This window comes from Myotis lucifugus, unplaced genomic scaffold, assembly GCF_000147115.1.
Source record: "Myotis lucifugus unplaced genomic scaffold, Myoluc2.0 scaffold_50, whole genome shotgun sequence".
NCBI classification, from domain to species: domain Eukaryota; kingdom Metazoa; phylum Chordata; class Mammalia; order Chiroptera; family Vespertilionidae; genus Myotis; species Myotis lucifugus.
In genome coordinates this window covers 6,512,620-6,540,396 of record NW_005871098.1, presented here as the reverse complement: position 1 = coordinate 6,540,396, position 27,777 = coordinate 6,512,620, and the positions used below count along the sequence as shown (strand labels likewise).

Here is a 27,777-nt window from a genome sequence, read left to right as displayed (position 1 = left end):
CCCCCTTCCCACCGCCGGTCCGGGTCCAACTGGGGGGAGGGGCCCCCCCCAGCCGGGCCCGGGGAAGGGGGCCCCTTTTCCCCGGGGCGTCCCCCGGTTCCCCGGAACCCGGAAGGTTTCCTTTCCTTTTCCCGAAGGAACCGGGCCCCCCCGGTCCTCCGCGGCCCGGCTCCTCTCGCCCCCGGACGCCGCCCCTCCGCCGCGGGATGTGAGGAGGCTGCTTGGCCCCCGGGATCCTCGCGGCGACTTTGCGTAGGTTTGCTGGTGTCCAGGCCTCTGGGGTTGGGAGAAATGTACACCAACGACGTAGGTGGATTCGTGAATCCCGACTTCAGCCCTGGCTCTGTAGGATTTTTTTTTTTTAAATTCTCCAAGATGGCGAACTGCCATTGATTTCTCTCCTCCTCCTATGGAGAGTCATCGATTTACCGTTATTCCCAATTATGCAACACAGCCCTAAAAAAGGGGATGCCTTTACGGGGTTTTCAGTAATCTGCCAACACCAAGGGGACACGTCAGTTCTCCAAGTCTCTTTCGTGATGGTAGTGAGGAACTAACGCAGATTTATGCTTCACAGTGCCTGATTTTGTGACTTGATGGTTTTGACTTGGTTGACTCATGTGTAGGGAATAATTGTCACTAAGCCTCCAATGCTGCTTTATTGTTTCGCCTCTTTCTGCACAAGGTTCTTTCCAAAATTGTGACGATCGTGTCAGTGAGACCATTCCCTTAGTTTCTTGGCCTCACGCTCCCTTCCCAAAAAACGCTAAAATTCATGCCCCCTGTTAAGGGTACTAATTATTCTCGTACTAGTTAACATGGTTTCAGACTTAACTGTGTAGAACTCAGTCCTTGATGCTAGTACTTGAAGTTCTCCTATTGCAGTGGACTACAATTCTTACAGAGAATTGGCATCTGGTGATCAACTTTTTTTTCTGCAGTCTTTTTGATTTTTTGTGTGAGTTCCCGCTGTCTGGCTGGGAAGATTGCGGGAGTGTGCTTGGAAATGGCTGGGGCCTGCTATGACTCTGCAGTTCTGATGGGGGCGACGCCTTCCTTCTTATTCATGGAATGTTAGCAGGCACGTTTTCTCCTTTCCTCCTTTCCGATTCTGGTGGCTACCTCAGTTTCTTTCAAATCCCTCTCCGTTTTCTGTAGGGTTTTTTATTTTGTTTTGTTTTTACCATTGCTTACTGCTGTGCTACCGGCAGAATCTTCTTTGCATTTGCCGGAATAAAAACTGATTACTGAGGTGGGAGGGGAAAGGAAGTTAGAGTAGTAGCTAGAAAAATAGGAGGGAAATACGAATTTGGGAATGCGCTGAGCTCTAGAGTTTGAAGTTCGTACTTGTGGGGAGATGTCAAGCTATTTGAAGCAGAGTAGAAGTGAACAGACCTGCTATAAGCATGGACTTTAGGTTTTATTTCAGGAAACTTTCAAGCAACTTTAAATTTGATGCAACATGACTGACTGTAATGATAGGCTATTGCTGAAAGTTTATAGGGTGAATTGAGATTCTTTTCATAGAGTGGTCTTTAGTTAGCAGACTACACTGTGAACTGTGAAATCTAATATGAAACATGTAATCATATGGGGTTAAGCTATTCTTTAGAAAAGACTAAAACTTGATTTTATGTTAGTGAAATGTGGATGCCTTGTACTGGTAGTAAAAACTTGGCACACAGTCTTTCCTGTTATATTGAGGCCTGAAAAGAATTAACTAATTTCATGTGTGTTTTTTCTTTTTCTTTTTTTTTTTTTTTCTTTTTTGGGCACGGGGGGGACAGCCAGTAGAAATAGATATGATTGTAGGAAAAGATCGGGAAGGTTTCTTTACCAACGGTTTGACTCTTGGCGCAAAGAAGTGCTCAGTGATCAGAGACAGTCTGTATGTGGATGGTGACTGCACAATGGACATCAGGACAAAGAGTCAAGGTGGGGAGCCAACATACAACGTTGCAGTGGGCAGAGCTGGCAGAGGTAAGCAAGGCACTCTTTTGTTAAAAGTTGCATGTTACATTACAACTTATTAAGCAGTTTCTTTAACATTTTGAATAAAAGTGTTAGTCCATAATGGCTATTAAGGTGGTTTTTGTGAACTGCCCAGCACTGAAGGGAGGCACTGCTTTAAATTTACTTACTCTACAGCAGCTGCACGTACAGCCTAGCCTCTGAGATCTTGACTTTATTCTAAAATAGAATATTCATACCAACTCTCCAGTTTCAGCTTTAGTAAACTGAAAATCCAAATTTGTCTCAAACTGCTTGACATGTTCAATGATAATCTTATGGTGTAATCAGATTGTTAAATCACTCTGATTGTTTGGTTACTTTCTTCCCTTTGAGTCTTTGACCTTTGGATCTCTTCCTTTTCTTTCTTGCTTACATTTCAATCATTCATTGCTCAGCATAAAAATGGAAAAATTAACATTGATTCATATTTCTATTAAAAACATGGCAGGGAAGAAAGAAATAATTAGAATAAGGGTTTTGGAGTAAGTTGTCCCATTACTAAAATATTTTCAAAGACTAAATGTGATTGTGATTTAGATAGGAAAAGTAGAAAATTATATTTCATTTATATATTTGACCCAGAAATTCTGGTGTTTCCTGACTGTTGTCAACATTGGAGAAAATAAGTCTCACTGCTTTTTCAAAACTTTCAAAATTGGGGTTTATTATGGCATCTGATTGATTTACAGCTATATTTAAATGTATTAACCTGTGTAAATATTTTGTAAATAAAGAGGGTTTGTGAGTCTCATACAGCAGACTTGGCACGTCTAAGTAAGACCAAATCTACCATGTGAAGGAACTTGAAACTCCCCTGAGCTGTAATTTACTAAAATGGTCCTACCAACTCCCTGTGATCATCCTAAAGGTTACTCTTATTCTGATGTGAGTTGATGCTTATGACTATTGCTCCATAGAAAAATTAGGTGGTCCTAGCCAGTTTGACTCAGTGGATAGAGTGTCAGCCTGCGGACTGAAGGGTCCCGTGTTCAGTTCTGGTCAAGGGCACATGCCCAGGTTGCGGGCTCAATCCCTAGTAGAGGGTGTGCAGGAGGCACCCGATCAGTGATTCTCTCTCATCATTTATGTTTCTGTCTCTCTCTCCCTCTCCCTTCCTCTCTGAAATCAATCAATAAAAATATATAAAAATAAAGAAATAAAAATTAGGTGACTGAAGTAATAGACTTTTTTTTTTTTCCAATATTAGCTGGGCTCAGATAACTTAAAAAGCATCAACCATGTGACATAAAACAGGAATGAGATTTTCATACCATATAGTACTGCTGACATCTAGTGGCTGTGATTGTAAAATCTGAACCTCATCATAGAAGAATCTGTTGTTGGAAATAGTAAATCTATTTCAAGATTTTAGACTCAATTAAAAACAAAGCTAGAACAGTGAGGAGGATATCAGTAAGCATACACCTTAGAAACCTTAATTTCATCTTTTCTGAATAGCACTGGAAATGCTATTTAAAATTTGGTCTTGGTTTTGCTCTAGGGGTAATAGACACATTTAACCTCACTGGTAAGACTTAATAGTTTGTACTTAATCAAGCTTGTTAAATTGGGAGAATTTTGTAAAATAATCACCTAAATTTTTTTTAAGTTTTTTTGGGAGGGCCAGTCTAATATGTATTTGTCATACTAACCAGCAGTGTTTTGCCCTAGAATAGAAGATAAATGATCACACTCCTTTTTCCCTAGCTAGTGTGAAGATATTTTTATAGAGCGCTGCAGCTGCATTGATTGGACTTCCAAGAAGCAGTTAATAGTTTTTAGTATATAACTAGTTTGAAAGTTCTCCTTTTTGGAGATCTAGTTGACTTCAGTGCTTGACAGTTCATGGAAAACTAACTTAATATTAACTTATTAATTAGGGTTCTGTCTGCTAAAACTTATGTGACTTTCTTGATTAACCCTTCTTTTGAAACCCTTTTCTTCTTTCTCTTTCAGTCTTGGTCTTTGTAATGGGAAAAGAAGGGGTCCATGGAGGCGGCTTGAATAAGAAGGCATACTCAATGGCAAAGTACTTGAGAGACTCTGGGTTCTAGCTGCTAGGCAGATGTTCAGCATTAGGGGAATTGCTCGTAAACTTTCCTAGCATAAGCTCGAGTCTTAATTCCGGAAACTTTATTAGCAATGCAGGTGATGGGGTATGAACCTTGGTCTCCTTTGTATCCCTCTGTTAGTGGGGAAAGGTATCTTTCTTTCTGCCCTCCCCCCTTAAATAATTCTGTTCACTTTGTTTTGTTTCCTTGTGTACTCCAGCATTGGTTATAGTCATGGGAAAGGAAGGTGTCCACGGAGGCACACTTAACAAGAAAGCATATGAACTCGCTTTATACCTGAGAAGGTCTGATGTGTAAGCAGCCTCTCCCCATCTACCTAGCAACTGTCTTCATCACCACCCCAATTATGGTTACAGTGCTGCCAGACTATGTGGTAGCTAATTTTTCTTTACCTATTTTCTAATGTCATGATTCCTATTTGCCCAATGGATTATTTGTATGTTAACCACTGTATGTAATCAACCCTTATCTGGCAACATAATTGCAGCACAACAATGATTTGCATGATACCTTGAAATTTGGGGGGAGGGGGCATGCCAAGTTGGGCATCACTTTGTTTTAGCAATTAATGGGATATTGATTACTAAAATAAGTTAATAAGCAAGGTGCCGGTGTACAATCTCTAATTTGATCAATGTCTTTTCAGCACTTTGAGCATTTACTTAGCTCATTTAGTCTTCCTTTTGTAGCGCATGGTTGGGAGGGAAAAGTGCATGCATCTTTCCTTCACTTGTCTTTTCTCACCCCCTCCCTTCGCACATAAGTTGTTTGGTTTGCTTCCACCTTATTTTATGCAGTGCCTGGTTTATTTAACCAATTAATAATCCTGTTTGTTGAACTATTGAGAGCTGCAGTAGTTTGCTTTCAGTATTGTTGTTGCACTGGAGTAGACAAACCTTTTTTCATAGTGTCTACAGGACATACTAAGAGTGCAACTGCAAAACAAGAGCAAAAGGCACTTCCTCCCATGACCTCACAATAAACATACTGGTTGAATCCCCAGGGACATTCATCATTGCAGTAGCTCAGATTTTTGTTCCTATCTTTTTCTTTGCACACCAGCTCTACCTACTCTTTAGTAAAATTGTAAAAGGCTGCCATTATGGACATTAGGTGTCCCAGCATAACCATCTGGAGTGTGTCCAGTTTGTTCTTCATAGGACCAATTTTTATTTGCAGCTTAAGTTTTTATATGAAGTTGCATTATTGTGGCTGTCTTGTGATGAATTTTTTTTCAAATGTATTCTGTGCCATACTATTGTTAAAATGAACTGTTGCTATTGTGAGATGGATTTTAACTGACCTGTAAAAGGTTTCTTTTGAATGGCACTACTTTAGGGACATTCTAGTATTTGCTTCTATTGTTTGGGCCTTGTGGATAATGTACAGATTTAAAAACAAATCTTGTTGCTGATTTGTCCATTTCTTTCCCTGCACTTTGTTACATCTGGGATACAGTCTAACTCATCTGATTTAATATGCATTTTAAAAAATGCCATAACTATTAAACACCTTGTTTACAGACAGATGAAATAAATTTATTCCAACCAAATACTCTAGACTCATGTTGTTTATATAAATTGTTGGCTTACTGTTACAGTTGATTTTTGACACAATGCTAATATACAGGATAGGCCAAAAGATGCTGTAAGCATATAATCGTTTTGAAAGATTCGGTTGATGGCCTATTCCACTTCCTGTAGTATTTATTATAAATAAAATGAGTGCTGGGAATTTATTTTTAATGGTCTTTGACCTTTTAAAATGGTTTTTAGTTATCTCAGGCTCATCTTCAGGCTTATGAGAAAAAAATTAACGTATCCACTAGAAATTAATACTTTTCTTTTGTTGATGGTCTCTACATGGGAAATCTAGTGAGCAGTAAGGCCCCAGTACCAACAAGGGTTTCTGCATTGTGGATTCTTCTGTGTTGAGCTGTTGTATGACTTCTTTAGGTTTGGAGGCTGTGTCGGCAGACTGCAGTGAGCCCATTGGAACTCTCACATAAGAGAAGACATTCCTTAGGCAGCATATAAGATGGTTGGGATGTTCTTGCCATTTCTGGCTTTGGAGTGACATGTTCACAATAGCTATAAGTCAAGTTTAATCCCAGAGGTCAGAAGGTCCCTGAGATATATTGCAGCTTAGTAACTATGTTAGTTTAATACTATTTAGGTAAATCATCACCATGAACTATCAAGCTCTAAGCAGGGATGCTCAAAAGTTGGTGAGTCTGAGTGGAATTGGGAGCTGCTTATAATGCAGATTTGGGGCTCTAGAGTTCTACTCTGGAGATGTAGGTTATGCATAGCCCAAGATCATCATTTAGAAACAATTGCCAGGTCAGTCTGAATCACTTTAAGTAGCCTGTGTGCTACCCTTTGAGAAACAGTGGTTTAGGGAAGGAGAATTAATCTCTTTGCCTTACTTGAATATACTGTGCATAACTTAAGTTTTTTCTTTGAAGTGTTGTCAAGCAAGAGTTCTGAATTTGATTGTACACTCAGGGATGTACAAGTTTAGAAGATAGGGATTTGGGCCTACTTTGGTAGTTGAGTGGGCATACCTTAGAAATTGTAAAACAAAAACCTCAACTTCCTGACCCATTAAGATCTCTGTTAGGAACAAAAGGTGGGTCAAATGAAAATTTTGTGGTTGGGTTGCAGTGATTTGATATTTTATGGTAATATACATTCACACTTGAGTTGTAAAGAATTGTTGGGGTAATTAGAAAGCCGCACCAGAATTGTGAAACCCTTAATGAATGAACCTGTAAGTTAGGTGAGGGGATGTGTGTTGGGGGTGTTTATAGGTGAGTAGAAGACAGTAGTGGGCATCTGTATCATTAAAAAAGTAAATAATGAAACTAAACATTGGCCCCCTACACACAATTTCATTAGAAAAACACTTCTGAAAACATGTGCATGTATCTTTGCTTTGTACTTAGTTCTAGGAATTTAACTTAAGGAAATGGAGCTATACAAATTCATATGCCAGAATATCCATCACATAGCATTACTTATAGTGCTAAACTTGGGAAGCTACAAAATTTAACTTTCAGGGTTATGGGCTATATAAATGACTGTCCAGAGGATAAACCAGTCATCGAAGAATGACACAAGAAAATGCTCACCAATGAATGTTAAGTAATAATTTGGATATAAACAGATGTTACATACAGTATAAGTATGTACAGTATATAATATAGATTTATTTTACATATGTATTTCTGAATATCAAAATAAATTTATCTCTAGGGTATGTTTCCAGGTGACTGTCCTTGTATAATCAGAAAAATTTTTAATTAAGGTATTAAACAAATTGGATTTTTATTTAGTGTCCTATTTAAAAAATTGTGTATACTGTGAAGACATAAAAAATTTAAATTGAATATTAAAACTAGTAATTTAATTAAGACTTAATAGATTTTACAACTTAAAGTAAGTTTGGAGTATTTAAAAAAAGTAATTTTTACCTTAGAAAATCTCCTAACTTAAATTTAAAGGAACCAAGTCCTTTGATCTGAAGTGTAGATTAAGAACTGAGGGAATACAGTATCTAATACACATTACAGTGACTTAACTTTTCCCATTTAAAAAAATGTTGTTATTTAATAACTATAAAAGCTATTACTTATTGTGTGTTTATGTGCCAAACACTGAGTTCAATATTTTATCCTCACGCCCTACCTTAGGTTAAATGAAATTATTCAAATGACCAAATTCCAAAGCTCTGCTATCCTAGTAAACTAATGTTCTATTTCTCATGCCTGTGTTTTATTATTTAAAAGGAGGGGGAGGGGAATGAGGTGGTATCAGCTTGACAATTCAAGTTTTTCTTTTCATAAGCAGAAATTTTTTTTGTTAATTATAAGAATTTTTCTAAAAAGCAATTCAGAAAATGAAATTCCCCCAATAGTGTTACATTTCTTTAAAAATGTATAATTTTTCTCTTTTTACAACAAAGGCTCATGTACATAGTATAGTTATTCTTTTCTAATGTGCTTTTGTTCACTAACATTTTCCCATGTCCATGCAGATGTATCAAGATAATTTATCCTTTTGAAGCTGTGTAGCAGTGTACTGTAAGGTTATACCATACTTACAACAGGGTACCAAAATGTCCAGTTGTTGGAATGATTTTGACGGCCGTTTAAACTTTTTGGGGAATTACCCAACTGCTTTAGTTAGTTACCTTGTATAAAATTCTAAGGTGTGTTTATCTGACCTAAATTACCATAATCATTATACCTTTATACCTTTATAGCACTGTATATAAAAATAAGGCTAATGTAGGTAATATTTCAGTACAACAAATAAAGTTCTTAAAGTGGAAAACGTGTTTATTAACATTCAAACTCCCTTCATACAAGGCTATATAAAAATTCGTAGCATTTTGATTATATATGTCTATATTTTCTACATAGTTACAGTGATGTATAGTATAATTTAGCTTTTCATAAATTGTTTACATTCATTATTCTGTTAAACATAAGCAATTATTTTCAAATCCAATACTTGAACAATTTCCTCTATACATAGTTTAGCAAGGCTAATCAGCATAGATGCTCTTTATTGAGAGGTATATGATCTGCATGTTAACAGTTGCTGAAGTTTGGTATTTTTGTACAGCATTTCCTTTTTGCTTCGATCACAACATAAAACCCTTAAGGATATGAAATTCAGTAAGTTAAGTCCAGTGACATATTACTTTAGCTGATGAATCCAATTCATATGTAACACTATAGTATTTAAGAACCTTAAAACTTGAAATCTGCGCCAGTATAGACTGTTCCTTTCAGGATAAGACTACTTGGGAATAGAAAGGAAAAAGACAGCTTTGAGTTTTGGTGCCAATGGGAGGAAAAATGCTAAATTGCCTCGTTGCCTCTCCCTCATGATGGCAATTTGGGGTAATACCAGAACAAACATTCCAATTCAACAACTCTAGGTAGCTTTATGGAGATGGGAGCTGGCTTAACTAATACTAGGTGGCCACAGCACTGACTTGTGTGCAAAGCACAAAATTTGCATACTGTGATCTAGATCTTAATTGCAAGCTGTACTGAATTTTTTTTTTTTTTTATGTTTTGGCTATATTTCATTCCAAAATAAGAGTTGATTTGATGCTTGAGTTACAGTACCAGTCTATTGTTACTTGTTAGTAAAATGAAGTACACTCCTGCAGATAAATACTAGATTTTAAAAAAAACAACAACTTTCAGTAAGATTAAACTGTAGAAATCTAAAAAATAAGTTATTTCTACAGAAATCTGTGAAGGGAGCAAAAAATCAAATTATATACCTAAATAAACATTTAAAGGGAAATAACCCAATTATCTTCTGATTGGGTTAAACAGTATTTGCTATGTTGTAATCCTGTTCATTAGACTGCAGCTGGACCACAACACTATGTTCATTAATTTCGTTTTCTGCATCACTACTGTCAGTATCTTCATTGTCATCTTCCTCATAGTCTGAAGATTCTGTCATGTTTTGATGTGAGCGGGATTCCGACAGAGCCCCAAATGACTGGGTGCTGACAGAAGCCAAAGGTCTGAGTAAAGGGGTATGTTCTGACACCTCGTTTTCTTCTTGACTGCTGTCTGTGTCAGAGTCTGAATCACCTTCAGAAGAAACGACTTTTTGCTTGCAGACTGGACAGGTTTTTTTGGTTTTAGTTAGCCAAGGGTCTACACACTTGCAATGATAAGCTGTTGAAGTAAAATACACATCTTTAGGAAGTACACTGTGGTTGCGAACATTTTTAATATTTTACCATGTTTATTAATCGTACTCTGATCTATATGTGCATCATGTAGGGACAAAAGTTTGTAAATTTTTATAATGCGATATTACTAGTTAGTACAGGGCCTGGTTTATGGTGTGCTAATAACTATTTTCTGTCTTCTAAATACTGAACCTAAATATAAATTTACTATGTCAATTCAAAGCAATATGTAATTTTTCATACCATGAGAACAGGGAAGGATTCTGAGCTTATCTCCATCTTCATATTCATCCAAACAGATGGCACATACATCATATTCATCTCCTATGACAGAAAACAGTAAATAACACTGATTAAAAGATGTAGAGAAGTATTCTTAACTTTTCGAATTAGGTTTTCCTCAGTTATTTTAAATGCCTTTTGATTTATCTGTCTTTAAGTGATACCTTTGGTTTTCTGTCAAGGACCTGCTTCAACTTCAGGAAACTGAAGTTTTAATGTAAATAAATAACATTTTACCTAAAATAAGAAATTAAAAGATATTATTTGTTTACCTTGATTACCTCTGTAAAAGTTTTATAAAAATAATTTCATTAGTGTTTTATATAACTATGCAGTTGCTAGTTCTGAAATATTTTATGCCACAGACAACATTTTGCCCTTTTTTTAAAGTAAAAATGGAAACATGTTAGAACATAATTAAAAATATATAGTAGTGAATAAAAACACATTTGAAATGAGACACACATTGAGCTTCAAATCTCTGTTCCAACATTTGCCAGTTCTGTGTTGCCTAGTAAGTTACTTAGCCTTTGACATCCAGTTCTTTTATCTGAGCAAAGATTCCATCTACCATGTAGGATTGTGAGAATGAAATGAGATAATGCAATCAAAGGCATTCACTAAATGGTGTTTATCATTATCAATCACAGCCCTTTTAAATTTCTTATTGTTGAACTTACCACCTTTAAATCATGAATGTTTATTAATTCACTAAAGGCCCAGTGCACAAAATTTGTGCACGGGTAGGGTCCCAAGGTCTGGCTGGTGATTAGGGCCCATCTGTGGGGCGACCGGCTGGGTGATGGGGGGGGCACCCTCCTTGGCCAGCCTGGTGTTGCCTGCTTGCCAGCCCCGCCCCCCCCGATGCCACTACTAGTCGCCTCCCTGTGCTGGGCAACTGGTGGGACGATCCGGGGGGCCCCCACTGGCACCCGCCTTGGCTGGCTTGGGGCCTGCAGGCTGCGGGGAGCTCCTGCATTGAGCGTTTGCCCCCTGGTGGTCAGTGTGCATCATAGTGACCGGTCGTTCTGCCAGTCATTCCGCTGTTGGGTCGATTTGCATATTAGGCTTTTATTATATAGGATAGCTCTTTCTGGAATTTAAGTATAGTTGTAAGTTTTTAAGAAACTGGCAGTGCCCTAGCCGGTTTGGCTCAGTGGATAGGGCGTCAGCCTGCGGACTAAAAGGTCCCAGGCTCGATTCCGGTCAAGGGCATGTACCTTGGTTGCGGGCTCATCCCCAGGAGGGGGTGTGCAGGAGGCGGCTGATTGATGTTTCTCTCTCATCGATGTTTCTAACTCACTATCCCTCTCCCTTCCTCTGTAAAAAATCAATAAAATATATTTCAAAAAAAAGAAAAAGAAACTGGCAGTCTTACATCATATGGCACATACAGTCTTGAGTCAATAGTGGCTTTTGTGTAGTGGCAGTGACCATTGTGACTGCTTTTAACTCAGTGTTTTCTATTAAATGAATATGTTAGGTAAAAACTTACAAAACATTCAGGGAACACTTACAACAGTTAAATTCAGTGCCCACCTCACACACGTTAGAAAGAAAGCCTGTGTCTGGACAGCAGGGCTGGATGAACATGACACACAATCCCACTGACATCCTTCAGTCATTTAAAATGACACATTCAGGAGGACTCATAGACAATTTCAATGAAAATTACTAATTTTTGTTCAGTATCAGATACATCCGATAACAAATACAAGGTTCTTCTGTGTTAGAACCTTGTGTGTGGCATTTGGTGAAACTGATTATACCCATCTCAAACTATTAAAAAATTAGAGGACTCCAATGTTTCTATATCTAATTATACAGTTGATCCATTTACATTTTTAATACATTAAACAATCCAGTCATGACTGATTTCTCATACAAATTAAGCTTTTAGACATAACTTTTGATAATGTCCATTAAAAACAGACAGCTGATACAACTGAACAGGAACAGACTGATCCAAAGGTCTAAGCTTTGCATTATTAAGGTAGGGAGGTTAGCCTGCATTATCCAGGTGGGCCCAGTGTAATCACAGGGTCCTTAAAAGTGCAAGAGGGAAGCAGAAAAGGTCAGAATCAGGGAAATGTAACTATGGATGAATGGTCGGGAAGATGCAGTGTTGCTGGCTTTGAAGATGGAGGGGAGGGGCGTCACAAAACAGAATATGATGGCCTCTACAAGCTGGAAAAGGCAAGGAAATTGATTCTCCCATAGAGCCCCAGAAAAAAAAAATGTAGCAGCCATGCTAACACCTTGAATTTAGACCAGTGAGATCTGTGTCACACTTCTAACCTACAGACAATAAACCTGTGCTGTTTTAAGCCACTAAGTTTGTGGTAATTTGTTACCACAGCAATAGGAAAGGAATACAGGAATACAACATTTGGGTTAGTCTTAAATGTATGGAATTGAGGCTTCAGAGACACTGAATCCTTGGAATTATTCCAAGTGATGGGTTTATATTGATCTCCCTTACTTTCAAGCCACAGCACTATTTTAAAGATGACGGGTCAAGATTCAAAGGTGTCATTTTTGGTCATGGACCAAAGTAAAGCCTAGTGCTCTGGAGATAATTAACTCCGATGACCTTGGACTGGTGATGAAGTGGTAAAATACAAGTTAGAATGCCTGGGTTCCCATCCTGATCACGTTATGTATTACCTATGTATTGTGCAAGACGCTTACCATCTATATGTTCAGCATTCTCAAAGAAAAACATTTTAACATATCTATGTTTTAGGACTGTTGTGGATTAAAAGTGATAATGCAAGTAGAGTACTTTACATAGTGTTTGGTGCATATACAGCCTCTTAACCAATCTCTACCTGATGAAACTGGCCCAATGGACACGCTGGCATATGACATGATACACTGAAGGCTGTGGCTAGGAGGCTGCTCTCTAATAACCCCAGCAGATGAACTGTATGCTTCTGTCCCATCAGATGAACTATATCCTTACAAGGAATGAGCGGCAACGGCCATTGAACCCTGAACCCGTTTGTGGTACTTAGGGTAGTTATGTGATTTAATTAAATATTCAGTAGCCCTTGAACTGTGATTATAAATACTTCCGGTTTTATTTGAAAAATAGGTTAACTGTATTAAGAATACTTTTAATACAGCCAAAATTTGATTAAATGAGGTATAGGTGAGAAATCTAAAAAAAAATTGGACAAGCATATATTAATAAAAAGCAAGAAGGAAAGCAGAATCCAGTGTCTTTCCCATTTTAAAATACCTGAAACTGAAAATAGTGGAAAATGCATCATGTACCATGACAGCTTTGAAATCCAGTCAGCAGATTCATATTCAAGGCCACGGCCCAACATCACCCAACTGTTGAATGGATTTATATTTATTTTTAATGTAAAGATAAATTGAAGGCATTTATTTTTTTACGATTTACAACTTTAGCAGATCTTTAAAAAAAATAACCAATTCACTGGTTCTGGTAGCATAAAATTAAAGGGCTATAACAAGTGCTAATAAATGTTAGTTTTGTTACCATCAGCACCATTCTTGAAAGTTTTGTTCCTTAGTATGAACCAGTGGTTCTCAACTGGGAATGATTTTGCCCTCCCAGGGACATTTGGTGACATCTGGAGACTTTTGCTTTTCAAAAGTGGAAGCTGGTACTGTTGACATCTAGTAGGTCAGTGATGCTGCTAAACATCCTACAATGATCTGGACAGCCCCTTCAACAAAGCATTATCCCATCTAAAATGTCAATAGTGCTGAAGTTGGGAAAGCTGATATGAAACACATCCCGGCTTTATCACACAAAGACTTGACCAATTAATAGTGACTGGATGGTTCAGAAGTTGTGGGAGGAGTGAGATTCATGTTTGTTATTTCTGTCTGGAATGTTTTTGGCATTGTTATTTGAATAATGTTTCAGAAAAATGTGTCTCTTCAGTCTGGAAATGTTATAATATGCAGGTGTACAGAACTTTGATTTCCTCCTTGAGGCCGATTTCTCCTTAGTTTTTTCCATGAAACCTTGGGTCATAGGTACAGTAAAGGTCTGACCCATCAGAACAGGAATCACACAAAGACTTACAGCAGCCGTTGCAGTGGCATGACTGATTACCAGGCTCAGGAATAACCTGATGCCTCTCCCCTTAGACCTACATTCAGTCTGTCACTATGCCCTACAAACTTGTCTCTATAAAACATTGCTGAATCCCTCCTCCCTGTCTCCTCAATTACTGTGGTCCAATTGCCTGGATTACTATAAGAGCCTCTCTAATCCCCCTTCTATTCCTGCCCCATGCAGTTTTTCTCCATGATTTTTAAAAAACAGCAAACATATGTCAATCCCATCAGAATGATCTCCCATTTCACTTAGAATAAAATCTGAGCTCTTTATGGATATACTTCTTATAGCTGTCAATGACCTGACCCTGCTTTCCCCTCCAATGTCATCTCACACTGGTCTGCTTCAACCTTCACTGGCCTTCTTTCAGTCTATTGTGAGAATTAGGTGGGGACCTGCATTTAGCCACGTTATAACAAAAATATTTGGACATAAAATTAGGTATAGAAAGAGGAATCACCATTTCTACAGATGACTCAAAAATGAGCTAGTTCAAAACAGTCTAGCCAGTGCAAACAAATTGATGCAGAGCTTATTCAATTTTATAACAAACTAGTCCAGGCCATAAGTCAACCAGGATAGGTTTCCTCAAAATAAAAGACAGTGAATGTTCAGAGCTAAACAGGTTTCATGAGAAATAATGGCTTAAAATATATACATTTTAAATAATCTGCCCAGGAAAGATGTAGCAATGGATTCATGAGCTTCAAAGCAAAAACTACTGTCCTTGCAGAGAAAGTGCCTGGCTACTTATTCCCAGCTTTGCCAGTAAAACAAAAATCCCATGATGGCAGCTCTTTCTAGAAAAATAAGCAAATTTTATTTGCTGTTCTCTCCTCCATACCAGTTCCAAAGAAATCTGAGCAAAAGACAACATAATGAAATATTTTTAAATCCAAATTTGCATTAGGATTGAGCAAAGGAACTAATATTTACTAGGTGTACCAGTTAATAATGTGGATTTTTTTCAATAGATGGAGTTACACATATGTTGATATATAGGCGATTTGATATGTATGCTACTTTGTTGTATTGACAGCAAGCTTCAAAATTTCATGTCAAATTTGCTGAAGGTGTTAATACCAGATACTTTTACGCTTAAAAATGTCGAATTTCGTGCCAAAAAAGCATTTGTGGGAAGTTTTAATTCATTATTTTATTTTGAAGAAAAAGTTATCGTATACTTCAGGAAGCTTATGGTGAACATGCTCCATCTCAAGATAATTGTGAACGCTGGTTTAAACGCTTTAAAAGTGATGATTTCGATGTGAAAGACAAAGAACGTCCAGGTCAACTGAAAAAGTTTGAAGACCAACAATTACAAGCATTTCTGGATGAAGATGCATGTCAAACTCAAAACCAACTTGCAGAAAGATTAAACATTGCCTAGCAAACAATTTCTGATCATTTACAAGCAATGGGAAAGACTTTAAAGGAAGGAAAATGGGTGCCACGTCAAGTGAACAAAAGACAAATGGCAAACCAAAAAGTCATCAGTAAAATGTTGCTTCAACGGGCATAAAAGAAAGTCTTTTTTGCATCAAATTGTGACTGGCGATGAAAAGTGGATTTATTTTGAGAATCCGAAATGCACAAAATCATGGGTTGATCCCAGTCAACCATCAACATCGACTGCAAGGCCAAATCAGCTTCCAAAAGAAGACAATGCTCTGCGTTTGGTGGGATCAGGAAGGTGTGGTGTATTATGAGCTTCTAAAACCAGGTGAAAGCGTTAATACTGATCACTACCGACAACAAATAATCAATTTGAACCACGCTTTGATCGTAAAACGACCAGAATGGGCCAGAAGACAAGGTAAAGTAATTTTGCTTCATGATAACGCACCATCACACACTTCAAAACCAGTTAAAGACACATTAAAAGATCTTGCCTGGGAAGTATTAACCCACCCGCCGTATTCACCAGACCTTGCTCCTTCAGATTACCACTTGTTCTGATCGATGGCACATGCACTTTCTGAGCAGCACTTCAAAATGTACAAAGTGGAAAATTGGGTCTCTGAATGGTTTGCCTCAAAACAAGAAAAGTTCTATTGGGATGGTATCCACAAATTACCTGAAAGATGGGGAAATGTGTAGCTAGCGATGGACATTACTTTGAATAAAGCACTTTTGATGTTTCTCTTGAAATTATCATGTTTTCTTTGATTACAAAATCCGCATTATTAACCGCGGTGCACCTAGTACTTTTAAGGCTAGATTAAGAGCAGTTAATGTAGTTATAAAAACTAATATGTAAAGCATGCCTTAATAGATAAAGAAATAAAAATTTATAAAATTTAAATATTGCTTCGTTTTTATGTCATCTGCTATAAAATGCTATATTGCTTTTTTCAGTCTCTGAAATAGAATCTTCCTCCTATGCATACTATCTTGGGAAACCTTAAATGTTTACACTATAAAAGAAAAATCCCTACTACCTTAAAATTACAAATATGAAACCCGTTTTTTAAAAAATCATTTTTATCTTAGGGATCTGTCTCCTCATGCTGATGTGGTAGGGATATAGCTCCCATAAGGATTTTTCATCTGTTATGAAACATGGTGTGTGGTAACCAGTTCCTTATGGTTACAGACTTGGAGAAATGCATTAACTGCATAACACAGGAAACTCAGGAAATCACAATTTCAATTGAAGAGCAATTTTGAGGAGAACAATGACTAATAAATTTATAAGGAAGCTTCAGAAGCACCAAAACAACAAAAGACTATTAATATTTTATATGTGCTAGACATGGCTCAGTCAGTACTTAAGTCATTGAAGTATTAATCAGCACAGACATTTCCAGAAGAGCTGCAAAGATTAAGATCAGTAAGATAATTAGGAATATTTAGGATAATCATGTCCCCAAAGTATGGTAAATGTGTCAGATTGCTGACTAACCTTTGCAGATACACTACTCTATGGTAGGACCTCAAGATAGTGATTTCTTTGGTTTGATTACAGGCTATGCCTATAGAAGAGTTCCAAAGCCAAATTCTTTTTTGGTTCATTGACAAATACAGGGTGTCCCCCCAAAATGTATACAAACACTTTAAATAATTATAAAGGTAGTGTTTATTAAAATACATTTCATTTTTAAAATTGAGCTAGTAGTTATTCAAGCGTATATACATTTTTTGGGGATACCCTGTATTTCCAAGACGTTAAAGATTCTCCTAACAATAACATTTCCATTACATTCTAAGCCTATAAGAATTCTTTTAAGCCCTGGCTGGGTGACTCAGTAGGTTGGAACATAGTCCTGTACATCAAAAGGTTGCAGGTTCAATGGCAGGTCAGAGCACATATCCAGTCAGGGTGCATATGGGAGGCAACCAATTGATATCTGTCTCTCTCTACCCCTTTCCTCCCTTCCTCCCTCCCTCCCTTCCTCCCCCTTTCCCTCCTGCCCCCTTCATCTCTCTATAATCAATAAAAACATACCTTCGGGTGAGGATTACAAAAAAAAAAAATTCTTTTATTAAGACTACCAAGGTTTGGTGCTATAACTTACTGGAGTGATGAGTACCCACAGAAGTGTTCTATATTCCCTTCATGTTTTCAAGTATCTAATAGTTGAATATACAACTATAAGAAAACTGCAACAATTACATTGGGATTTTTTTCTTTCTATTAACCTATGCATACTTTGTCAAAACCATTACAGTATACTAGAACAAGCATAACAAATATACCTTCCTTTTACTTTAATATTACCTCATCATAACCAAAACATTCTAAAACAAAAATATAACTAGCTTCAACTTACTGTTATTGGAAAGAGATTGCAAGTGTAATATAAGGTTACATATTTTTAAGCTGCTTCATGATTTTGACAATCCTCTTTTTTCATCATAAAAGAAATGTTTAATGACTGAATTTGATGACACTAATATCTTATAATATTTAAGGGGTTTTGTTTTTGTAATAATAATTGCTACCATTTGCTGAGCTGTTGCTGTGTGTCAGACACTGTTACAAGCATTTTTCATATGTTAATTTACATCTCCCACCCACCTTATGAAGCAGATATTGTTAGCCCTATCTACACATCAAGGGATGTATATACAGAGGTGCCACTTATTAGAAATTAAAATGTTTCCAATTCATAAGCCAGAACACTCTTTTGATCTTCAGATTGTCCACACAAGGAAAGGGAATGAAGATGGTTTTTTATTCCTATCTCCCATGGTTTCACATTTTTATAAACCTATCAGGGTGCTATAAATTAGCAGCTGTATTCTACAACTTTAACTGTCAAACATTTCTTATACATTCTGATGATGAAATGATAGTGCATGCAAAGTAGGGAAACAAATGACTCCACTGAAGGAAAGAGCATTATGTTGGCAACTTTTGGGTGGTGGTGGTAATTCATTAATTGAGAATAAGAATAAAAATGATTGCCTTAGAGACCATAAATAAATCTATATAACAAACTTAAAATCCAAGCCTAAACATTGACATTAGGATTGGCCGAATTCCATTTTGGGTAATTTTTTTTTTCTTAAAAAAACTAACTTTCCCCTGTATTCTAAACAGCTATTTTATATTAGTCTTTATTGGTTTTAACTTGGATGCAGTATGCAGATAGACTACCCAAGAACTTACTGAATAGAGAACTAAACAGATTAAATTATTTGTCATTATCTTGAAAAATCAAAGTTAAAGGAATTTTTAAGTGGTAAATACTATCAGACCTCAAGTACTTAAAACGTTTTTTTGTACTAAGTCCTAAAGGTTTCATGTTTTTTTTCATTATTCCTTTCCAGGCCACTAGAATATTGGTGTTACACTTTTCCACAGCCCACTTCAACAACTCAGATTTATATGCATGCTTACTACTTGTGTGTTCTAATGTAGTAATTATTTTTCTTTTCCTTCATGTAAATGTGTTTAAACAAAAACTTTGAGCAGCCTCAGGTACACTTGGGGTTTAAAGTGGAGGAGGCATTAGGCCTACATTACTTTGGCATAAAGCAGAATTTCTTCTAGATGACTACATTGGGCTGTCATTACAACTCTCAATGTAGCAAAGGTGACTATAAAAAAATCAAATATATGTCTGTGTGTGTATATATATATGTGTATATATATATATACATATATATATATACAGACATATATACTTTTAAAAAACAATCATAATACTATCATAATACTATTATCATATGTAACAAAGGAACACTAATTTCATAATACCATCCAATACCAAGGCATAGTCAAATTTCCTCAATTGTCTCAAACCTGTATTTTTAAAGATAAATTTTCCTCTATTGTCTCAAACCTGTCTTTTTACAGATGATTTATTCAAACTAGTATCCAAACACTGCATCAGATGTTTGTAATGTTTGGGTGATGACTTGTAAATCTCTCTTAATCTAACAAGTCTTGCCCCCTTTGTATACTTGTGAAAGAAACTGGATGACTTGTCCTGTAAAAGTATTTACATTTTGGGTGTGGTGATTGCACACATGATTGTTTTTTAAGATGGCTACAGCATTACATTAATCATTCCATATTCAGACCAAAACTTCTCCTGGCTCAACAGCACTTTTATGCAAATTAGGGAAAAAGCAATACTTCCTCAAGGCACTTTATTGCTATCTGCCAAAAAATAATTATCACAAATACAAAACCTCTGATGAAGAAGAACAAATGCTAACTTCCCAGAGCTATGCAATGTACAACGTGTGATTGTATGTTGCTGTCTGAACTCAGAATTCTTGGTAAGATAACTTCCCACAAGTAAGAAAAAGTAGGTGGGATTCCTTCTTGGTAAACTGGATTACTTCAATCCTTAAACTGAAAAGGCATAAAGAACATCAGTTTTCAACACTGTCATTATCCTCAGACAGTGGTAAGCCTAACAGGCATTTCATACTGTAAGACTGTGTAGCCATAAGCACCTTGACTAAGAAAAAAAAAAGTGTAACATTTAGGCAAAGGAATAACTTTAAAAAAATTAAAATGCTCTCCAATTCTATGTTCATGTGCAAACCATTTTGATTTTATCCTTTCTATAATTATGATAAAAAGTATGACTTTTTCAGACAATACAACTATCAAAATGTGTTTAATCTGCCACTTTTAAGAGGAAATCCATCCATTAATGATTGGTTCTAAATTTCTCATATTTTGGCTTACAATGGAATAATCATAGGTATGCTGAGAATAAAGTTTTATACTGTTGAATCATTTGTGAAAATTAAAAACTATCTACTGTCAATGGATACAAAGGAAGATATTTTAGCAAAGGTTTGAACTCTGACAGCTGATTGGTAAGTTTAAGTAATATTTTTAGGACTAACTGAATTTAAATGGTTTGTGATTTAACTACAATTTAGAGCAATGAGCAATTATCTGCGTTCCTACTAAGTGCAACGCTAAGTATGAATGTTTCTTGGAGACTAAAAATAATGTAGTTATTCAAAGAAAAATATCTTTAAGATGTAGACTAATAATAACTTTTCATATGTGAGGCCTATCTCATTTTATGTAATAGGAATTCGCATAAAGATACAGGTTTCCTTTGATATATATTCACTATTTCATCCCCAATGTTTAGGTAGAACAGTATGTCTAGAACACCGTAAGTTCCCAATATCTATTTACTGAATGCATGAACAGATGTTTAAATCTGAAATTTACTGTGTAAGTTAACGTATTATTACTTAAGGACAGTATTTTTTAAATATATTTTTAAAGCAGTCTGTATAAATCACTAACATTAATGAATAATTTTGTTGGTGCTAAAATACTAAATGAAGATCTTAGACAAGGCAGGTGGATGTGATCGGACATAAAACTTTCTAAGGATTCTGGATTAACACAGCAATTTGTAAAGTAACAGGAATTCTCATATACCTCTTATGGGATGGTAAACTGGTATAAACACTTTGGAGATCAACTTAGCACAGTGCAGTACATTTGATGATATACATACTCTATGACTTAGTAGTTTCACTCCTAGGTAACAAATGATCTAGAGAAACACACACATATAACCAAGGTGGTATGAAGAAGTAATAGTAGAAGGGTGGGGGAAAAGGCAGAGACTTCAGTCCTGTACTCACAAGGAAAAAGCTGAACAAACTGAAAATAGATCTATTGAAGGACTGAGTTCTCAGAGAAAACCACTGCCCCCAAATTGGACTAATTGGTTGATATAATCACAATTTACTGGAGCAAGAGCCCAGGAGCAAAAACCTCTGCAGGACCCAGCCCCAGGGTAGAAAACCATAAACTGTACCTGATAAATTGCTGGAGGCTCAGGTGGACAAGTTTGAGAATTAAAAACTCTACGGGATCCCTTGCTGGTGTGGGCCTTTGCCTGAACATCCAAGAATCTCAGGTTCAATTCCCGGTCAAGGGCATGTACCTGGGTTGCAGGTTCCATCCCTGCCCCAGTCAGGATGTGTGCAGAAGGCAACCAACCATTGTGTCTCTCACATGGATGTTTCTTTCTCTCTCTCTCTCTCTCTCTCTCTCTCTCTCTCTCTCTCTCTCTCTCTCTCTCTCCCTTTCTAAAGAAAAAAAATCAATGGAAAAAAATGTCCTCAGGTGAGGATTAACAGCAAAAACTCTACATGAGGTTTTCTGGGACAGCATACAAAGAGCTTAGAAAGTGGCATTCTGTCTTAAGGAGTAAAAAGATTACAAACTTTGTAATCAACAGTTCTTCCTAGATCCATCAGAGAAGTGAAACTTACCTGCAAACTACTGCCCTAAAAATTGGATGTACAGATAGGAAGAGAAGATCACAACTTATCAGAGCAGAAACCCCCTGAGTAGAAACTTGCATGGAACCCAGTACCAGAGTAGGAGAACCTGAATAGTAGTGATGAATTGCCAGTTGTTCAGTTTGTACAAGTCTGAGAGTTTAAAGTTCCAGGGGAGCCTGAACATTTTTGTGAGTTTACCTTGTAGAGCTCTATCAGGTTCTTATAGTGAATACTGGAGAAAAATAAATCCCTTTGAGCCCAGCCAGTGTTGTTCAGTGGTTAAGCCCCGACCTATGAACCAGGAGGTCATAGTTTGATTCCCGGTCAGGACACATGCCTGGGCTGTGGCCTCACTTCCAGTAGGGGACATGAAGGAGGCAGCTGGCCAGCTGGCCAGTGATTCTAACTCATCATGATGTTTCTGTTTCCCTCTCCCTTCCTCTCTGAAATCAATTTAAAAAAATATTTTTAAAAATCCCCTTGAGCTTCTGGTGGGGCGGGGGGAGAGGGGGCAAAGGGAAAGTAGCCATTTTGAAATATACCAGAAAATTCTGATCTTAACAATCCTGCCCTCAAGAGAAGCTATCTAACCAGATAACCTACCAGGTTTTTATTTTTAAACAGAGTCTAACTGACACAGGAGAAGGGAAATACTCAACTCTAGCCTTTTGTGTGGGAGAAGGGAAATACTTCTGCAGCCATCAGGTCCCAACAAAGGCTGGGGAAAAACAGAGGCACTGGTGAAGTTCACAGCTCAAAGCCACAGACTGACAAAAACACTGAGACATAATCATAGGACTATGGACTCTTCCCATCCTCAACACCTTTACGTCACACCACCAACGACCATTTACTAGAGTTCCTATCACTCAATTAAAAGGCAAAAGAACCAATCTGAAGAGACAGAGCAAGCATCACAACTAAACTCAGATATGGCAGGGATGTAGGAATTATCAGACCATTCATTTAAAACAACTGTGATTAATATGCTAAGGCACCTGATAGATAAAGCAGACAGCATGCAAGAACAAATGGATCATGTAGGCAGATAGATGGAAATCCTAAGAAGTAAAAAGAAACCCTTAGAAGTAAAACAACAACAACAACAAAAACACTTAACAGAATGAAGAATGCCTTTAATGGGTTCAGTAGACTGGACACTGCTGAAGAAAGAGTCTGAGCTTGAGGATATATCATTAGAAACCAACAAAACGGAAAAGAAAAAGACTAGAAAACAAATCAGAGAACTGTAGGACAACTTAAAAAAAAAAAGGTGTGGCATATGCATAACAGAATGCCAGAATGAGAAGAAAGGAGCAGCAAGCAACATTTGAAGCAAGGATGATTGAGAATTTCTTCATGTTAATGAAAGACAGCAAACAAGAAATCCAGGAAGATCATACAACACAAAAGATAAATGCCAAAAAAACACTATACTAGGCATATCATATTCAAACTGCAAAATAATCGGACAAATGATCTTGAAGAGCCAGAGTTTTTAAAAATCTTACCTATATAGGACAAATAATTACCTCCAATTCTCCTCAGAAATCATTCAAACAAGAGAGTGAAAGGAAATATATAAAGTGTTAGGGGTGACAACCACCAACCTAGAATTCTGTACCCTGCAAAAGTGTCCTTCAAAAGTGAAGAAGAATGATAAAAGATGGCGGCAGAGTAGGTGGATGCTACACTCACCTCCTCCCAGGACCAAGCAAAGATTTATAGAAAAAGCCACATTGAGACTGGTAGGAAGGATGGATACAGAAAGGGGGCTGGCCCTGTTCCCATGAGCAACACCTGAGATTCAGGAGGGATATCTCAGTTGCAAAACACTGAGGAGTATGAGTTCTCAATCCCAAACTGGGCTCCCCAACCCAGAGAACCAGAGCTGGGAAGAGGCACACACATAACATCTGATTATGAAAATCTGTGGGGATTCTTTCCGCCACAGAGAAGGAACAATGCACAAAATCTCATTCGTAGCCATTCACCCTGGGCTCTGACAGAGGGAGGGTGAAGCAGACTAGAGTCAAGTGAGGAGACACTGGGGTTTGTGGCTCTGGGGGGGAGCACTGAAGGGAAAGCTTCCAGGATTCCTGTGCTGAGTCACTCTGCCACACTGCAGATGCCACCTTTCTTGGGTGGAGCATGCCTCTCCATATAGTATCAACATCGGGAATGCAATAATCCCTAACTCCTGACTCCTTGTTGTCCCACTCTGTGGAGCCCTGATGAAAAGTTGTAGCTGCCTGGATCAGGATGTAGAGGTCTGGGCAGACTCAAGAAGTGTCAGCGACATTACAGTACACTAGGCATATCGTATTGTATGGCTTTGGGGCAGGGTTATTCCTCTCATGTTCCCAGGGACCTGACTGGAGTTTTTAGCAAATGGGAGATTTACTGTCCCCAGTCTCCAGGCTCCTGGCAGCCCTATCCAACTCCTGGTGGCTCTGCTCTCTGAGGTCTGGGCAGAATCCGGGACAAACTGAGTTGTGTTGTTCTGGGGCCAGGGCCACATCCCACAACTTTCCCCAAGCCTGATTATAGAAACAAACAAAAGGGTAGCTGAAATGGGGAGACAAAGAAACATGGCCCAAATGAAGGAACAGGAGAAATCTTTGAAAAAGATCTCCCCCTCATGGGAGATCCACTAGCCCCATCATCTTAACTCCTGGTGGCTGCATCCTGCTGAAATCAATACCTGACAGAATCTGAGACAGACTGAGTTATGTGGCTCTAGGACAGGAGTCATTTTTCTCTCATAAGCCCAAATGATGGAAGAGCCCTCCCTTCACATGACCAAATCTTGGTCTGTTTAGACCTGATAAACTCAGGCAGGTGGAGGTGGATCTTGGGGTGTCTTGGGGCTTCTGCCGACCTTTCCCTGGGCCCAGTGCTGGTAAAAGCCAGCCTCAGTGCGCAGCTTGATTTTTCCATGAAGACCCAGGTCTAGAAGAGATGGCCACAAAATGTGGATCACTTTGTAGCTCCAAACAGGTTGCTAGGGCCAGTAACAGACAGTGTCTGATATTGGCAAGCCCCAGAATCCCTACCAAGAGGCCCAAGACCAAAAACACAGAGTGGCCACCTTCAGACAACATGAGAGCAGGATCCAATTAGCTTCACTAGTAGCATATACACAGGGAGATCTGGGCAGGTACCAGACCCTTGAGACAAATCTGTTTCATGTGGTTAGCACCTGCACAAAGGCTCATACATTGTGTTTGGGGTTGATCCTCACAGTCAGCCTGCCTGAGAGTCGACCCCATGCATGAATAGGCTCGATTACAACAGGAGGGCCCACATAACCCACATCAGTGACATTCACGGAGCACCCAGCTCAGGTGATCAAGGAGACTGCACCACTGGGTCCCATGCGATACCTACTACAGAAGGCCACCATACCAAGACTGGGAGTCATAGCAGATCTACCTAATATATACAAACAAATACAAAAGGAGAGCCAAAATGGGGAAACAAAGAAACATACCCAAATGAAGGAACAGGAGAAATCTTTCAAAAAAATATCTAAATGAAATGGAGGCAGGCAATTTATCAGATACTCTAAACTTCAAAACAATGGTTATAAGGATGCTCAAGGAACTTAGAACTACAACAGCACGAAAAAGCACACAGAAGCCATAAAAAGAACCAGTCAGAAATGAAGAATACAAAATCTGAAATGAAGAACACACTAGAAGGAATAAATAGTAGGTTTGATGAAGCAGAAGATAGAATCAATGTGGAAGACAAGACAACAGAAAACAAAATCAGAGCAGTAAAATGAAAAAAGAATTTTACAAAAATGAGGATAATTTAAGAGACCTTTGAGACAAGATGAAGAGTAACAATATACGCATCATAGGGGTACCAGAAGGAAAAGAGAGAAAGCAAAGGATCAAGGACCTATTTAAGAAATAATGACTGAAAACTCCCCTAACCTGGTAAAAGAAAAAGACACACATGTCCAGGAAGCGCAGAGAGTCCCAAACAAGATGAACCCAAAGAGGCCCAATCCAAGACACATCCTAATTAATATGGCAAAGGTTAAAGACAGAGAGCATCTTAAAAACAGCAAGAGAAAGACAGGTAGCTACTTACAAAGGAGCTCCCATTAGACTGTCTGCTGATTTGCCAACAGAAACATTTCAGTCCAGAAAGGATGAACATGAAATACTCAAAATCATGAAAAGCAAGAACCTACAACCAAGACTACTTTACCCAGCAAGGCTATCATCTAAAATGGAAGGAGAAATAGAGCTTCTCAGACAAGAAAAAGCTAAATGACTTTGTTACCATCAAACGAGTATTATAAGAAATGCTAAAGGGTCTTTTTTAAGAAGAAGAAAAAATAAACAGAGAAACATAGTTAAAAGAATAAAATCTCAATAAATACACACCAATCAACAATCACTTTAAAAGTAAATGGCTAAAATGCTCCAATCAAAGGACATAGGGTAGCTGAATGGATAAGAAAAGAAGTATATACTGGGTGTCCCCCAAAAATGTATACACACTTTGTAGATTTATTACATTTTATTTTAAAATGAAATGTATTTTAATAAACACTGCCCTTATAATTATTCAAAGTGTATGTGCATTTTTGGGACACCCTGTATATGCTGTATAAAAGGACCCACCCCAGAGCAAAAGGTACACACTGACTAAAAGTAAAGGGATGGAAAAAATATTTCATGAAAATAGAAAGGAACAAAGAGCTGGGGTAGCAATACTTATTTCTGACAAAATAGACTTTAAAACAAAGTCTACAGTAAGAGACAAAGAAGGACACTACACAATGATAAAGGTGCTCCCATTATTCCATCAGGAGGATGTAACCCTTGTAAACATTGATGCACACAATATAAGAGCATCTAAATAAAAAGCAAATCTTGTACATAAAGGGAGATAGACAGTAATACAGTCATAGTAGGGAATTTTAGCACCCCATAGACATTAGTGGATAGATATTCAAGACTGAAAATCAACAAGGAGATTGTGGCCTTAAATGACACACTAAATGAGATGAATTTAATTAACAACTTCAGAGCATCAGAATGTACATTTCAAGTGCACATGGACCACATTCTAGGACACAAAACAAATCTCAATAAATTTAAGAAGACTGAGATCACATGAAGCATTTTCTCTGACCACAATGGTATGAAACTAGAAATCAATCACAAGAAAAAAACTGAAAAAAACACAAAGTCATGGAGGATAAACAAAAGCTTACTAAACAGTGACTGGTTTAACAATGAGGTCAAGGAAGAAATCAAAAGACATCTTGAGACAAAAATGAGAAAAAAACAACCCAAAAATCTATGGGACACAGTGAAAGCAGCACTAAGGAAAATTCATAGGATTACAGGCCAACCTCAAGAAACAAGAAAAATCTCAAATAAGCTAAATTTATACTTACAGGAACTGAAAAAAGAACAACAAAGCCCAAACTTATTTAAAAAAGGAAATAATAAAGATCAGAGCAGAATAAAGATTATATATATATCTACACTAATAAAAGAGAAACATGGTAATTAGCGTACGACCGCTACCTTTTTCATTGGCTAATCAGGGCGATATGCAAATTAACTGCCAACTAAGATGGCGGTTAACCGCCAACAAAGATGGCGGTTAATTTGCATATGTAGGTACAATGCAGGGAGGCGAAAGGGAAAGCAGGAAGAAGCCCCCTGCCACTGACAGTGATCGGAAACCCAGGGGGGAGCTAAGAGCCGGGGGGATTACATTCAAAGGCGGCCCTGCCCCCAGCCATGATCAGAGAATCGGGCGCCTTTGCCGCCCTGGCCAGTGATAGCGGGAAGTAGGGGTGGAGCCAGCGATGGG

General features: G+C 37.8%; 2 protein-coding genes across 5 annotated transcripts in view; one reads left to right on the top strand and one right to left on the bottom strand.

Annotated features, from left to right (window-relative positions):
- PFN2 (profilin 2) overlaps positions 1–4,278 on the top strand; it is a gene marked incomplete at its 5' end in the record, with an annotated part of 4,953 nt that extends 675 nt beyond the window's left edge. Inside the window, 2 exons of the mRNA XM_023753762.1 lie at positions 1,788–1,980; positions 3,970–4,278. Of these exons, the coding sequence (XP_023609530.1) occupies positions 1,788–1,980; positions 3,970–4,067 (291 nt within the window). The remainder of the gene's footprint in view (positions 1–1,787; positions 1,981–3,969) is intronic.
- A 4,123-nt stretch (positions 4,279–8,401) lies between these two features.
- The window catches only part of RNF13 (ring finger protein 13), a 166,833-nt gene continuing 147,457 nt past the window's right edge, over positions 8,402–27,777 (bottom strand). For all 4 annotated transcript variants that reach the window (XM_014455799.2, XM_006088663.3, XM_023753761.1 and 1 more), the window contains 2 exons: positions 10,059–10,139; positions 8,402–9,798 (listed from right to left, as the gene is read on the bottom strand). In XM_014455799.2, the coding sequence (XP_014311285.1) occupies positions 9,437–9,798; positions 10,059–10,139 (443 nt within the window). In that variant the 3' untranslated portion in view covers positions 8,402–9,436. The remainder of the gene's footprint in view (positions 9,799–10,058; positions 10,140–27,777) is intronic.